Source organism: Trachurus japonicus, chromosome 22 (genome assembly GCF_045865225.1).
Source record: "Trachurus japonicus isolate A0001 chromosome 22, Traja_1.0".
In the NCBI taxonomy this organism is placed as follows: domain Eukaryota; kingdom Metazoa; phylum Chordata; class Actinopteri; order Carangiformes; family Carangidae; genus Trachurus; species Trachurus japonicus.
In genome coordinates, this window is record NC_140928.1 from 15,067,788 (window position 1) to 15,084,281 (window position 16,494).

The 16,494-nt window shown below is 41.6% G+C and overlaps 1 protein-coding gene across 1 annotated transcript in view; it reads left to right on the plus strand.

Moving 5' to 3' along the window:
• The window catches only part of dcdc2c (doublecortin domain containing 2C), a 39,879-nt gene that overhangs the window by 6,462 nt on the left and 16,923 nt on the right, over positions 1-16,494 (plus strand). The window contains 4 exon segments of the mRNA XM_085768022.1: positions 319-406; positions 409-449; positions 451-474; positions 744-836. Of these exon segments, the coding sequence (XP_085624148.1) occupies positions 319-406; positions 409-449; positions 451-474; positions 744-836 (246 nt within the window).

Genomic DNA, 16,494 nt, shown 5'->3' on the forward strand with positions numbered 1-16,494 from the left:
TTTGGATCATTTTACTTCTTGACACCATGGAAGACAAATCTAAACATTATAAACAGTGCAACAAGCTGTTTACATTTGCTTTGGTTGCTTTGCTGCAAAATGCATGTCTTACAGTGTATCATCGTCTCCCCGTTTTCCTCCCATTAAGCTTTACCTTTCTGTGTGTTTTTCAGCTTCAAACAGAATTAAGAATATACTTGTAGTGCAGCATCATTTTCTGCTCAGTATAAGGCTAATGAATGCTCAATAGAACAAGTTACATAAATATATAAATATTTTGCAAAATCAATACAGCAGTACAGTACAGTGTGAGCCAAGGGGGATTTTTTTTCTCCTTTCCTGCAGGTTGAGGCCAAAATAGTTGAAGAGGAGTATGAAGACAGGAGTTGTTCTGCGAGTCCCTGCAAGGCCCCCTCCATGATTCAGACAGCTTGTGTCTGCAGAGGTCTTTTGTCTGCAGCTTCCAGGAAGAATGTAAGTACCCTTGTTATAAGTTCTATGTAGTAACTATTTCACATTTAGTTCAGTTTTGCTTTATTATTATGTCCAATTTTTTCATTTGCTTTTGGATTAGGTCACATAAAAGTGCTCTAACCAGCAATTATGGTAATCACCATTTCCATAATTGCAAGAGCATCACATAGACCTGCTTCCAGCAACTATACTCGAATCTAATGTGTATATAACTTGTTTTTCAGTCTCCATGGTTCTGTCTGTTTATTTGTGGTCTGTGTATTTGCCAGTGCAACCTTTCTTCAGGGCAAGGAGAGTCGGTGAAAGGCACAGGGCACAATACTGGCACTGGAGACACATGATTAAAGACACCTGAGCCTCAGGTACAACTTTATATAGTATGAGTTGTGAAAACTCTGCTGCAGCCAAAGATACTGTGTGTATCACGGCCTCAAGCTTAGAAAAAAATACACAGAAGTTTGTGCTGGTTATTAGAGTCGAGCTCCATAACAGCATGTGGTTGTATTTGATGTCTGTCTTTTACTCTGGTTATTGTGTACGTTCACAGTGATGAAGTACGGCTGAGCGGCGCATACAGATGTTTTTGCATGGATCTTTGGTTCCTAGAAATTACACTCATTTAAATACACTTATTTTGCTCTAATAATCCCCGAGGGACGGCAATATGAGGCAGTGTAACTGTGATGAATGCACACTGTAGTTGGGTGATATTACTATTCCAAGCAATTTCATTCAGCTTTGAAATGAGAAGATATTGAGTCTTATTTAAGCAATCAATAACCTTGAACATTTTGTTTTAATGAAAACTATAATTTCAAGCAGTGGCAATTACACCATAGGGGGATGTTTTGGTGTGGTGATGATTTTGCTGCCGTGTGCACTTTTGCAATAAAGATATTCTTATCGGGATAATTATTGACTTCTGGGGGCCAGTTATGACCCCGGCTAAAGACCTCATCAATAGCTTAATTCATTACTTATCGCTTTTAGTCATACACCAATGTTGCTGATTCAGATTGGCTATGGATTGCAAGGAATGACCATTAGATAATGGAAAATAATAATAATAATAATACTGATGATCCCTGCACAGACTCAGCTACTCTTTGCAATAATTATCTTGTCAAGCAGTTTTTGATTTGTCAGCAAAGAAAGACTGACATTAAGAGAAGGGAGGACATCTGTTACAAGCTCGCCAGTTCAAAAACATGCAGGAACACATCTGGACTGTAACTAACTGCAGTTTCCACTACAGTTGTGGAAACTGTGTCAGTGCTCAGAACATCATTTGAGTCAGATATGTATGAAGTGTTAGTTCTACCATACCAAAACTGTTATTCGTAGCATTTTTTGTTTTATCTTCACCAATGTTTTATCTAGGATTACATTATATTTATAAAGTCGTTGTCAGACGAGACATAATGATGCTGCAGGTGAGACTTACCTCACCTAAAGTCTAACCATCATTCATGCATACTCTCCTCTTTTCCCTTTGAGGCCAAACAGACTGTCGCTGTCTTGCTGTCAGCAACCTCATCATTTAGAGGGCTGTGAATAATAATGAGGGATAACTGCACTGCTATGACTCATACTTTGAACAGAGTTCGGACAGATTTCCTCCCACTCCGGTGCTCATATGTGCTTGTGAAATGCCCCGTGTACTCCCCGTATATGTGCATGTATATAGTAGATATTGATGACCAAATTCAATTACATGATTACATTTTCAGCCGAAGGTTTAAATGATTTATTGCATTGAATTTAAATGGTGAATACATTTACAGACAGTACACAGGCAAGGCAGTGGTGTGCGCACAATATTGACCTGTGGGGTCCGGGCCAAATAAAGAATAACGAGATTCAGCATCTCTGCCAAGTGGAGATGTCCGCTGGGAGTGAAGGCAGGCTATCTCAGTGGAAGAGAGCGAAGGATGGCGAGCTCGAGCCCAATTCACATTTATCAAAGCTTTTCTTATAATCACTTGACTGACTTTTGTTGGGCTTTCTGAAGGTTGGGTTTTCCTTTAGAGTGCACTCTGTTAAAGAGCTGATTGATTTCACGAGGGGCGACTCCGTCTATGTTGTGGATGTCATACACTTTTAGGAAATGTGGACAAGGGTAGATTTGCACTCGCCGGCGTGGTATCGTGTTTACAACTATCATTTGTTTTGATTTAACAATATTGGCTGATTTATCAACCAGTCAGCTAAGCATTTTTTCTTAATTAATATTGTTAGAAATGCCAATACAGCTAGGGATGTTTGATCAATCGTCTTCCTCTTCTTAAGAATTTTGTGATAAAAAATCGAATCATTATTGACCGCTGCATTGATCCATTCCTTTCCCTTTCCAATGGAAGTCCATTTCATTTGTCTTTCAGCTGGTTTTTCCGTGCCCCTATTCCCCGAAGCTTAGGTTAGCCATTTCAAAGGCCTTATTCGCCCCCATGCAAGGTCAACTATAATCAACTGTAGACAATGTCACCGCCTTGCTTTTCCAGGGAGCTAGGCAGAGGAAGACGATTCCTCTGGGCTTTTAAGGACCTGCTGCATTATACCATTCAATTACTGTTCATTAGACAGTGTACAGCCATTAATCAGACTGAGATGTTCTGCTAGTCCTCAGTGGGGACAATGAACTGGGGAAATTTATTCTGGCTTCCTGTCTGGGCTGCTGTTTAGTGGTAAGGAGAGAGATGACACTATGGAATGCACTGGAGCTTTCAGTACAGCGGCGTCCTAGACTGAACTGCTACTCCACTCCCTCTGCCTGTTTTCAAGTCAAGTTCTCCGCTTCATGCAACTCCGTCTTTGAGTTTTAAGAAACATAGGCTTTGTCAGAGATTTACTGCATATGTGGGAGAGTATTATGAATCTGATATATCACTGAAAGGGGAGAAAGCTGACAGATTTACTGATTAGAGCTTCATATGCATTGAATATGACTAGATGATGATATGAGAAACTGATTTATGTTTTCCAGCAGGCTAAAGAGAGGGAGGTGTCTTCCAGGCTCGGCGGAGTACAGGCACGGATGTCCTGGTTTTTCAAGGGTAGGTTCATCAAAGCATAAAGCCTGGTTGTAGCTCACAGGCAGCAGCAGCGGCAGCCCCCACATTACCCTCCACAGCACCTAATGCACCCATAAAGAGACCACTAATACACTCTGCATTACCAGTTCCTCCCGCACATTGCATGTCACTAGATCTGCAACCACCTCTCAACATCTGGGAGAGCTTTACGCCATGCTTTATGGACACCATCTGTTGGAGTGGGGCTTTTTTGCCCTCCCAATCTCAGATGACTTATTCTAGTATTAAAGGCACCTGCACATTAAGGTGTGCCATGCTGAGAGCCTGAGATTATTCACCTCTCTTTGTATTTCCCATGTCATTTGTAATTTGGAACCGCTCAGACAGAATGAGAGGGACATGTACCTTGTTACAATGACAGTCCTTGTTTTTCTTCATGAATTCCTATTCTAAGTAGACTTGCATGGCCTGGCTTTTATTTGATTGATCTAGAGCAGAACACATCTGAAAAAATACAAAATAAGTGCTACAGGCATTTGATTATTGGGGAAAAGAAGATGACATAGTGTTAAAACACAAACCAAAGCAGTGATGTAAACTTGACATTCTCCTTTGTTTGGGGAATGTGCCTTTCACTTGGTTCAGGCAATTTCACTCTAATTGCCTACAAAACACAGGCTTTGGCTGTGAGGCCCATTCAGTGATTTCCCAGCATCCTCCATTGTCCCTTGTGAAAATTCCAAAGGTGACTAATGGAACAGGATGTGAATCTCTGCAGGTGGTTATCACTGTCTGCCCTTCAATCTGAGGTTCGCTCTGTCAGTGCGACACCAGGAAAATCACTGCATCCTGCGCTAACAGCAGGCTCCCTACCTCATGCACGTGCCATCCATGCTATCATAAAAATACACAAATTCGCATCCATATGCATGCACATATGTGCAGTTATCAAGCAGACTACAGTTAACATCAAATGTTACTCTCATGCACGTGTGTACAATTTTTACGTGTATACATGTATTCTCTTTCAATTATCCTCATATTGATAGCACCAGAGGTCGAGATTCAGCCATGTACACTCCAGTTCAGGCTCTGATTTCCCAGCCGAATGTCAATGGGCACTGTAGGGGGCATTTGAAATAAATCACAGCACATTTTTGCTCGCCGGTTGCAGACTCATTTTTCTGTCCCTATCGCATTATATTGTTGTTGGTGTTTATGAATGGTTCTGCATCATTCATACCTCATATTCACTCACTGTCACAGCGGATCTGCAGATGACACAGATCTGCAAAGCATGACTTGAGACTCAGCCATGGAGGCAGGAAGTGGGATGTGAAAGGAAATGCGAGTGATCTCTAACGGAATCAAACCTGCCTGCCACTTGCTTTGCATCAAAATGTCAATATCTGTGCCAGTTTTGATCCTGGAAGGGAATTTTTCAGCTGAGTGAAAATAGTGGGGATTTTTCGAAAGGCAAATCTACCATCAAAGTGCTCGCTCTCCCCTGCCTCCCTTATATACTTTACCAGGATATTCCATCGTGACTTCCATGTATAAAAACAGAGGAGATAGTACCGGGCTCAGTTTGGCTGAGATTCTCCTTCAAAAGTTATTGGCACCATGTACAATGGCCTTGTTATTTATGAGAACTGTTAGGGCCACTGACAGAAGTTGTAAAGCATCTTGACTGATTGGGTAGATGTTAGATGTGTGCAGTCATGGCATATTGTCGTCTGTATGTGCGCACGACATGCAGAGAGTTGCATGGCTTGCTCTGTCACAGATAAATTACTCCACACAGTCAAATTAAGTTGTAGTAAATCACCTCGCGGGCTCGAGACCAGTCCTGAGTGACGACCTTTACGCCTATTTGACTTTAACTCTTATTTATGTTAATCACATCTGTATTATACCGACAGTAAAATTGTGTCACATTCTGAAAGGTCATTGTTTTGCAGCACAGTGTATGGTGGCAACAGAAAAACACACCATTTTGTTTATTATGAAGTGTAAGAAGTCTTGACATTATAGTTTGACTCTTGAATGTTTATGAATAAATAATGCTCTTTTTTTTCTCAGAAAAGAAGAAACATGAAGAATCCTTTTGATTTGCATGGCATTCATCCAAAAGGTATGTAATGTAGAAACAATATAATTAAGTAGCTCATTAATTTGCTGATTGATCTCAAATACATAAAGCATACATAGCACAGCACAGCTCATTAACAGTATGAAGATACAGCATGTTCCTTGTATTTGCAACACATAAGAGCTCATGACCGAGCCTCCACTTCCATGATATGTATAACATTAAGTGCTCTTTGGATGTTAGTCCACTACAGTACATCTTGTTTTATTATTACTCTGCTTCATTCGCTCATCCTTGTAAAGTTTTTATTCAGACAAAGAGCACATGGTATCCTCGGGGATGGCTTCGCTGAGGGAGAATTTGAGCCTTTAGTTGGAGGAAAATGTATACTTTTCTTCTCATTCATCATATACGTACATGTCATGAAAGGCCTTCAAGAGCCAGCAGCTCCCAACAGCGCAAAGTCTCCTTTTTTTTTACATTTACATGGTGAAAAATAATAAGTTCCAAAGACTGTGTGTTGAAAAATCAGTCATTGTGATGTGAGAGACGCGTCTGCGTGTGATCTCAGCTGCACTCGAGATGACAGGCTCTCTGAAGTGCACCACTGCCCAGTTACACATTAGCTTTGATTGCCAGTTTGTTCTGTGCGTTGCCTGTAGCTTTGAACCGCATCTCAAGATGAAAGCCAACCTTGTCCACAGTGTGTCCACTGTAGACCGCTGCTGTTGCTTATTTGCTTCAGGCACCATCAAGGGCTTCAGCACTGTTTTTTCTATAGTTCTTTACCATGCTGGGATGAGCATTATGTATAATTTATCATACAATGCATCCTGAGACAGCACCCCATCTCAGCTCCATATTAATTTAATGCCTCGTCTTTCTCTCTTTCTGCATCTTCTGTTGACTGTGGTCAGTGTCTGATCCCACCAAGGTGTGTCTTTGTTGTGTCCAGCAGATAGACTTTGATATTAGTGATTCCCCCTGTGAGAGCATCACCATTCAGCGCTCATTCTCTCTCCCGCCCTCCTTTCTCTTTCTCTCTTTCTTTTTCCTTTAACAACCAGAGCTGTAGAACACAGTGTCAGACTGCTAAGGACCAGACGTCCTCGTTCACTTCTGTCGTTCACAGCTGCTCATGTATAAGATGAAACAGTGTTATAAACCAAATAAAAATGTCTTGCCTCTTGACAGCCCCACCGTGAATATATAGCCTCTTATTTCAGTGAATATATTGCATAATTATGTATGGTTATGAATATTACATGGAGCCTCACACTGAGCGCATGGTAAGATGCCTAATTGCAGAGTTTAATTATTAAGAAGCAAAGGTCCTGAGCGGATTTTGTGAGAAGCACTTTTGATAAATTATTTTTTGCAGTTTTCTGATGAATTATTTTGGGGGCTTGTGTCTAATCAGCAGGCATAGTGGACGGCGTAACTGCTCTTGAGAGAGACTTATCTTCCCATGGAGAGGAATTACTATGCTGATTAAATCCACTGAAATCAACTAATAACTTAATGATATTGGAGTGGATCAAAAAAAAATGAATCATTGCCTCTCATAGTGGTGGCTATGAAGAACACAAGGGCGCAGTGATGGGTGGAATGAGGGCCGCTGCCGTTGACCTCGGGGCACAGCTTTAATATCTCTGTGTAACATGATGGAGGGAAACAGAGAGTGTGTGATGGTATGTACCAAAGCAAACCTCTTATTAAACACAGTGTAGCGCTGCTTTGCTTTGTACTTCATATGAAGCACTTCAAGGAAAAAGTCCAGAGAGGCTGACTAAACAAGGAATAATAAACTAGATCTCCCTCAAGTACTGCCAAAGCCACTAAACACAGCTGCTTGCATAACAACAGTACTATTGCTACTGCCATTTCTTCCTCTTCAGCATGTGCTATACTGTAGCTGAGGCGCCCACACAAAAATATTCCTCCCTCGTTATGCATTCAGTTCAAGTGCACTTAGTATGCAGAAAAGTTTAAGGCTTGACCTCGGTTTTGTGTTGAAAGAAATCTAAAAATGAATAAAACAGGCATCTCTGCATGTTACTTCAAATATAGAGCCGGTGCATATGATGTATTCCTCCATAAAGGCTAATGGCTGTAATGCAGACAATAAGAATCATTGACCCACTTAATCGCAGTCCCGTGTCCCGCTGTGACAGTGCGAAAGTTAGTTCACCACAACTGTAGGATCAAATGCATGGGTAATAGCTGGACTCCCTCCATTCCCCTCCTACAAAATGCATGCGAGTCTAGCACTTACGAAATGCAGTCAAGCTGCTTTTCGCGAGCCAGCACAAATATGTGAATAATTGATTGATATTGATGTGAGGATCACCTCGGTGTATCCAGCAGTTGTTTGGTTTAGAAGTCTCCTGTGGAGGGCAGGAGCCCAGCCATCTGTCAATAACATGTCAGTCTTCTCGCACGGCGGACCCTCTGACCGGCTCCAACGCTTCAGTAAGCAGCTGAACAGTTGTTCTCAATGTGATGTAAAATCCACCGTTCTGCTCCGACTGGAGGCTTCAAGCTAAAGTGTTACAGGTCTGTGGCGGTCAGGAGTGCTCAAAGTGGTATGGAAATAATGAGCACAAAGAAAATTGGTCACTTGCTGTGATATATTGCGCTTATTATAAATTATGGATTGGAAAAACTAATAGTTGCTATGTACTTAAATAGTAAACATTTCCCTTTGTAGTATTTTTTCTTAACTACAAACACCTCTTTGTAGCTTTTAAGAAAGCTGCCTCAGAACAATCTTGTATCACAAGCTGTTGAACAGGTTTTATGTTGTTGAGCGGTATCAGTTTTCCAAGGCTGTGGTCAAGGGCACATTGTGGTTGTTATGAAAGTTTTATAGCCGGCTCAATTGGACAAAAGCGTCTATGAACTTTTGTCTCATGTGTAAGTGAGGTGAAAATTGTCCAAAGTCATTTTATACAGATGCTCCACGCCGCCTTGAGCATCCTCGCAGACAAGATGGACAGGTGGTGTTATAAAAAGACCTTTTCACCACTGACATCATCCAAAGCCACCAGGAGGCCACTTTCCCCCTCTCTCTCCGTTCCAGCCTGGTAGCTACCCACTGTCTGAAGCTAATGGCTGGAAGCATGGCTAAAAGCTCTCAGTGTGATAAGGTAATGTGGAGTCAGAGAGGGGGGTGGGGGGGTGGGGGCGGGAGCGAAAGAGTGCTATATCAGTGGGACCATATATACTGATTATACAGTGATGAGGAAATGGTCTAAAAATAAAAACAAATGGAGAATGCTAGATGATATCACTGCACCCAGATTGCTGACTGCAGTGTTCAGAGTCATATCCAGATGGTTATGAAGCAGGGATGACGGTGGGAGCCGAGACTTACTGCTGTCCTCTCGACTGACCTTCCTGATGTCATGCTTAATAAAATAAGAGAGAATAATACTCTGTTTTGCAGCTACATGAATGCATTATGAATATTAAATTAAAAACACTGCATAATTCAGTGATGTTGTGATCCTGGTGTTAGACTAAGTAATTATATTGTACTTTTTATCTGTAGCAGATTTTAAATTTAAGTTTTAAAAGTAAAAACTGGTTTAGTTGCAACTCAGCCTTTCTCATGCAACTTGTTATCACTCTGCACATACACACACACACACACACTCTCACACCCATACACGTGCGTACACATTTGCTTTTCTCTATTTTTCCTCTGCGTCGCCGTCTTCCCCCTGCTCCCTTCTCTGTCCCTCTCAGACTTCCTCTCTCCCTGGTTCTCTCTCGCTCCTTCCCTCTCTCTCTCCCCCTGTTGTTTTCCTTTATCTGCTCCCAGACTGGTTGTCCTTAGTAAGATGGATGTGTGCATTCCCAGGGCAGATGGCCCTGTTGTTACTCTGTGTACCCAGCTCACACTTTAACACCCGGCCTGCTTGTCTGGCCTGACGGGCCATTGCCTGGGGAAAGGACTCTACTTCTACACCATGCAGCAAATGTGGGTTGTGCAGCTAACCGCTTGGGTGCTCGCATCCTTTTTTTGTAAGAGAGTAGACTGTAGCAGGCTGCGTGCCAGATACACAGATGGGCTCTTTCTTTAAGGATCACACGTTTTGTTATAGGAAGGCTTAAATATACATTAATGTACAGCAGTATACGCTATAGTGAGATATTTATATTTACTCTTTTCAGAGCAGTAATAGTTAAACTTAATGACCCATAGTCCCATTTAGATCAGTTTTGTTCATTCGCGGCAGCATTTTTGTTTGAGTTGTTGTAAAAGGGGAACTTCTTAAAAACTTCAGCCCAAAGAGCAGCATCCTAATTCTGTGTTCACAATTGCCAAGTTGATTGTTCAGGAGCTTGATCCTCTAAAGTCTGTGGAGTGAAGTTTTTTGACTGACTGAACTGTAACAAACCAACCAGTGCTTGTCCAATTTCAAAGATTCCTTTGGTTTTGTCCTGGAAAATAAAACTTTGTTCACATAAACTTCTTAAAGTCCGTAAATATCACTGTCAGGTGTTTTCAAGTTCCTGTGGTCTATCACTCAAATATATTATTTGTATTCTAAGTTAAAGAGACAGAGAGGAGTTTGCTTTTGGTTATAGAAGAGTCTCATATTAATGTGGATGAATCTACATTACCCACACTTGTTAATGGGTCAAAAAATATATCGTTTTGTCTTTATAGTTATTTAAATATTATTATTTAGTGGTCGACTTGCCCAGCATTTCCTAGTTTCGGTTTCCCGGATGCTGCCCAGCGGGTCATGGGAATAACGCCGCCAGATCGCTAGTTGGCATTGTTTATGGTCGGAACTAAGATGGTACCTGATCGCCTTTGAAAGTCCGACTTTCGTTCTTGATTAATGAAAACATTCTTGGGAAATGCTTTCGCTTTCGTCCGTCTCACACCGGTCCAAGAATTTACCCATGCGTGTGGAGGCTCATGGGTAATGTAGTGTGAAAACATTTTGCTTTCCGAAACTCCTCGTAGTCCCTTTAAATAAAAGGTGTTAGAGGAGGTTAAGTGGTTATAGGTTATAGGTTTGTCAGTTTTCCCTCTTGTGTTGCAGTGCAAAATCAGAAATCATAAACTCAGCTATGATGAAACTTGGTTTACCACTTTGGTAGTTGTTGAACAACACCATTTGAACTTTGTCCAGCACCCCCTGAATGCAGCAATTTAGTTTAACTTACTACCTGCAGCAGTTTTGAACCTGTTTCTCTTTGTGTTGTACGTGTTGTTTTACATCAGTATGTTACTAAGTATATAACGTAAGTTTAACAGGTGGGCATTCTTGTTATTTATTCTGGTGTGTGCTCGTCGGACAGCTGTGTCCAGAACATCCTTTGTTGATACTGTCTTTTGATGTGTGTATTAAGATGAATCATCAGCACATCCGGAATGCTTCTTTGAACAGTGATACCATCTGAAGCCTCCGGTTTAGTTACACCTTCCTATTTCACTCGCGGCATTGTGATTGGTTTTAAACACCGGTGTTGCTGCATGCATATTCTGCACATATTCAATCTCTCTGACCTCCTACCTAATAACTACCTTTGATTGGACACCGTTTTGCATGATGGCAACCTGTGCCTTTTTGATTGATTCATTCCATTTCATTGTCATGATAAACTTTTATAACAGCCATCATTTACTGGCAGCATGTGTAGGCCTCTTTAGGAGATCTGCGCTTGATTTTTACACGGTGATCTAAGGATGATAAATCACTGGGTACACATAAATTACATCAGTGAAATCACATGCAGTACGGGCTTTTTGTGGGCACATATGTAAATCCAGCCAGGGATGTTCAGTTGTGTGAAATTGCAGTCTTTGTCTACCCTCGAACCATACAATTTCTTTCATTTCAATCTCAGCACGCAATTGGAATATTGTCCCTAGCTGCTCCTATCATATGTAATGAATGTGCTGCCCCAAAGGTGAGAGCCATAATTGATTAAAAACCATAATGTTTTTCCATGCCGCAGTGTAGTCTGATAAGGATATCTGTGATGTGCGAGTATGTATATTGCCAGCTTGTATGTATGTGTGTGTGTGTGTGTGTGAGTGTATCTGCAGGTCTGTGTGGACAGGACAGGACATCAAAGTCACATGTGCTGTAGCTCTGTTTCATCCTGGCTAATGAAGAAGCTATGAGTGCGCTTCTGGGTCACAGTGGGAACATGCACAGTGAGGTCACTTCAAAGGCGGGATAATGACGGATTAAGTCTAAATCATGGCCGTGCTTTAGTCGCTGTCTCACATCTAGCCTGTCGCTTTGCATTTTATTAACAAATCATCGCAACATGATCTGGTAAAATGTGCCTGCCTTAATTTCCCTTGTCCATTTTTCCCTACGCAAATCCTCTACATCCAGATTAATGGATCCTGGTGGGCAGAGTGGTGGGCCTTTTTATAAACCCTTGATGGTGATGAAATATTCTTTCATTAGTGTCCATATATCTCCCTATATATTCATGTTTTAATGCACTGCTCTCTCTGTAGTTCCTTATTGCTTTGTGTTGTGTCCGTTACAGTGATGCAGCTTTTCATTTATGTTGGCCCTACAGCTTGCAGCCAGGATATTCTATCCATGGCTAGTTCTCCCTCTCTCTGCATCCAGATTTAACCAACACACCCACGGGCCTCGGCCGCTTAGTCGATGAACAGGTGCAATGAAGGAATTTCTGCATTGTGGAGCAAAGAGATATAATGATCCAACCTTTAAAACTGTACGTGAACTTGGAATGATTTAGAAGAGGACGATACTCCAAGATTATTGAGCTCTTAACACTCTCGTGTATAAGAGGTTGGCACGTGAATGCACTGTTTTACTGCCATTCATCATGTTCAGTGTATAACCCTCACAATCTTGGACCTCAGGCATGCTGTGCCTGTGGAATTACAGGTATGTAGGAAGCACTCAGGGAGGTCTAATTGCTGCTGGAGTGATTTATCCTCCTGTAGATTCTCCAAGAGCACTCAAACACTCAGGTACTCCGGTCAACAACGCACCCCAGCAGTTATAATCAGGGAGGACCCACTACAGGCGCAGGCACCAAAATGCTTGTTTGTGATGGGGAGGTTCAATGTCAGGGAATATTTGATAAATTTCCCGCTGTAATTTGTGTGAAGAGGTCTGGTGTCATTCAAGGTTCCAGCAACACTTCTACTCTCTCAAGATGAATCCAGACTATTGCTTAAAGTTAGTCATTTAATGTGATCACAAATGAAAAAAACTTGGCTTCCCATCTTAAATCATCCTTAATGGCATTCAATACAGTATCTCTGCCCAAATAATCAATAATCTAAGTTTTGGCAAAACATCCCGGGGTGTTATCCAACGGTCAAGAACTCATCTCATTATCTTGATCAAGACTGTGTGGGTGTGGTGTGTTGATCAGGCTGACTGCCAGCCGGGAACATTGATAAACAATAGTAATCTGGTTTTGATTCAGATACAGCTTTTCTAAATGCTGATTGGTGGAATCAATCCAACCAAGTCCCCCTGCCCACTTTTAAGATACCCCAAAAAAGAAACACAAATGTAGAAATCTCTTCTGTCATATAAGTAAAACTTCAGGGGATTAATTTGTGGGATAACCTTTGTGTTTTTGAAAAGTTGTAATTTGAATATATTTTGTTTTCTTTTTATATTTTGTATTTTTTTTTTACTTGGTCGGAAAAACAAGCAATTTATTAACAATTTTGACATTTTATAGACTAAGGGAGTGATCATTACTTGAATACACATGTGCGCGCACATTACTGGATAATGAAAATCGTCTGTTGCAGCCTTGATGGAGTCTACTCTGTATGTTAATGTACACATTCCTGCTTAAGTTAATTCACCCAATAGATTCACTTAATCCAGCATACTGTACGTACATTAATAAGATACACCATATAAATGTGGAAGTGAATACTTAGTGGAGGATTACTGGGGCTGAACCTGCGCTGACCAGCTCTTGTCCAGAGAGAGAATCAGCCAGGCTACAGAGTCTCATTTGTTGGAGGCTCTGTGGCAGCTCCCATTTCACCTGGGCTCTCCCATGTTTAATTGGCCTCATTATGTGATTAACTTAGCAAATTTACCTCTTACCCTCAAGGCACAGCTTTGAACACTGGCAGACCACAAGCCTTCCCAAAGTCACTCCATCACTGAAACCACAATGTCAGCGTTTAGGCCGGCCATCACATTCCACCGGGGAAGTTTTCATTTTCCTGCAGAGATGCCCGTTTGCCTATATTAACCTCTACACCTTTGACTCAACACACCGCTTTTTAAAAATGCAGTAATTCATTCTAGGATGATTAGCAATATATCATTGTTTCCTTAGAAATGCTCAGTATGCATATTATGTTGCTTATCACGCTTTATATGCTTAGCATGATTTCTGCAAGCTCTGTAAATTGTTGTATTATGCATGGCCTGTGCTGTTGTCGTTTGGGTTGATGTTTGCATTCATATCTCAGCCACCCACACACTCTTATGAAATGTGAGAAGTTTTATATTTGAGATATAAATCTATTTTATTTCAAGGTTCAACAGGCGCATGTTGTAATGCGGCAGCCTGCTCATCTTCAGTGGTCATTAGGTGGAGTTAGGTGTTGCCTTTGCCTTTTAAATCAAGCCCAACCATGGAGTTAGTGGAAAGATACAGTAGATTGTCCAATCCAACACGCAAAATCTAATATTTGGAAAGCCATAGTTGTTTGTTTGTGGGTTCATAGATATTGGTTTCATTTTGCTGATGTCCTCAGAGAGTAGTATGGAAAATGAAAGGAAGATGAAAAACAAAGTCCATGATGTTAATCTATCCTGTCATCAGAGGAGGTCTCACAGGTCCTCTGTGGGCTCTCTGACAGTCAGATGAAATGACCAGTAAAGTGCCAATTTTACCACACCACTTGTTATTTGCCAGCAAAGTCATAGGTTTGCTTCCTTGTTTAATAACCAGTGGTGGAGGAAGGTGACAAGGGGGGTGGTGGGAGGGTGGAGGGGGGCTTGTGTGCATGTGTCCATGAGGCGGGGGTGGAGGGGGAGAGGAGCGGCAGGACGGCAGAAGAGAAGTTTACAAATGGGATCCATCATTTTTCATGCACAGGGGTGACATCCCTCCGTCAGCCAATTTCACTCCGATAGCCCAGTCCCTTGGTTCATTGATATCTGCATTAGGGACCTTTGTTAAAGGTCTCATCTAAATGCATTGAAAAACGCCTTGCTCCCTCTGTGTACCTCCTACTGTTAAAAGTGTGTGCATGCGTGCATGTTGCTTGTGCCGAAGACTTGCCGACTTGGCTTTGTCTACATTAAGGTTAGTCTTTGTGGCGAAGCAATGTGATGTCACTGAACCTGGAAAGAGGGGGAAAAACAGCCAGTGAGAAAACCATCAACAAGGCCACAACAAAAGCCACCTGCTCAGAGAGCTCTCAAAGCAGGAGCTTGGAGTGTTTTCGCACTCTGTTGCTACTGAGTTACTCTTCTCTGCCTGTTTAGTTTTGCCATGTAATGAATTCAATAAATTTATCCAAATTAACAGAGGAAAAAAATTGAGTGTGACCTTTAAACTCGTTTCAAGAATAGGGCAGGAGGCATTGTGGAGGAGCTCATTTCATATCAGTGTAAATATGACAGTGCCTTCTGTATGAAGTTGCTTTGAGTAGGCCCATTAACCAAAACACTTCAAAGCCACTTCATTTTATTCCACTAAAAACACCACCCTTGATATCCTTCACTTGTACCGTCCTGCAGTTCAAACCAACCCGACTGTACATCCCTCGCTACTATTACGACGATTTCATTTGCTATTCCCGTCCGTCTATTTTACACAGCCATACTGTGATACAGCAGAGGTGCCGAGGGGCTAATGTCGCTGTCAATCCGCCGTCCCCTCAGCTACAATCTCATGGCTTAATTTCTACACGGATCCAAGTACCCTCGAGCTTCAAGAGGTCTCATTCGCCCACTTGAATCAAAATTGCCCCCAAACTCAACACTTTGGTTATAAGCAATGTTGCACTTTGAACAATTTTAGCAGGTGTGGCTTCATTTTGGTTCATGAACCTTCAGGTAAAAGGCAAGCCACACAGCCAGCCAGCCAAGCAACGCAGTAAATCATTAACATGTTTAATATGAATGTATGCCGAGCATTTCATTTGCAGCTTTTAGGTAGTTAGGCTATATCTCCTGGCACTCTCATAAGATATATTAAGACTAGTAATTAATAAACTTGATAATCTGAAATTGACTAATAATTTGGTGCTTGAGGACATCCTCGCAGTGTGGTCCCACAGGGATCCCATTAAAAGTCCTCCTGACTATAATCTATAGTTGTGTGGTTGTGCTGTATGACTCAACCATGATGCCCTTGCAACAATATTGAAATCCACTTTCAAATGACTTTGGAATTAATAATTTGCATTAAGTTATAGACCTTGTGGTACATCACAATAAGTGCTCCTACATGAATGATAGTGATGTCCCAGAATGTTTACAAAGAGAATTGCACTGGGAGCATCTGTCACTGGCTGTCACTAGTTTGAAGAGAAAATTGGAGTGTTTGACACATGCTATTACTGTTTTGTTGTCCCATTTTCAGATACGGTTTGGGAGAGGACAGGTCCATGTTAATGTTCCTCAGTCAGAGTTAGTATTCTTAGGATGAATTAAAATGTGATTAACAGCACAGAAGCCCTGACCCTCCCTTGAATAAGACTCTGTGAATCAGAGGGAGTGGTGCTCATTCTTAATGCTCCTGGAGACGGCATGCTTTTTTAAATAAAGTTATTACCGCCATACTCCTTTATCACGTGAGGCAGAAATGTCAGCGCCAACTCAAACAGGCTCAGCCAAACCGCCCAAACATGGTGAGATTGGATGTGAAATCAGTGCAAGGGTC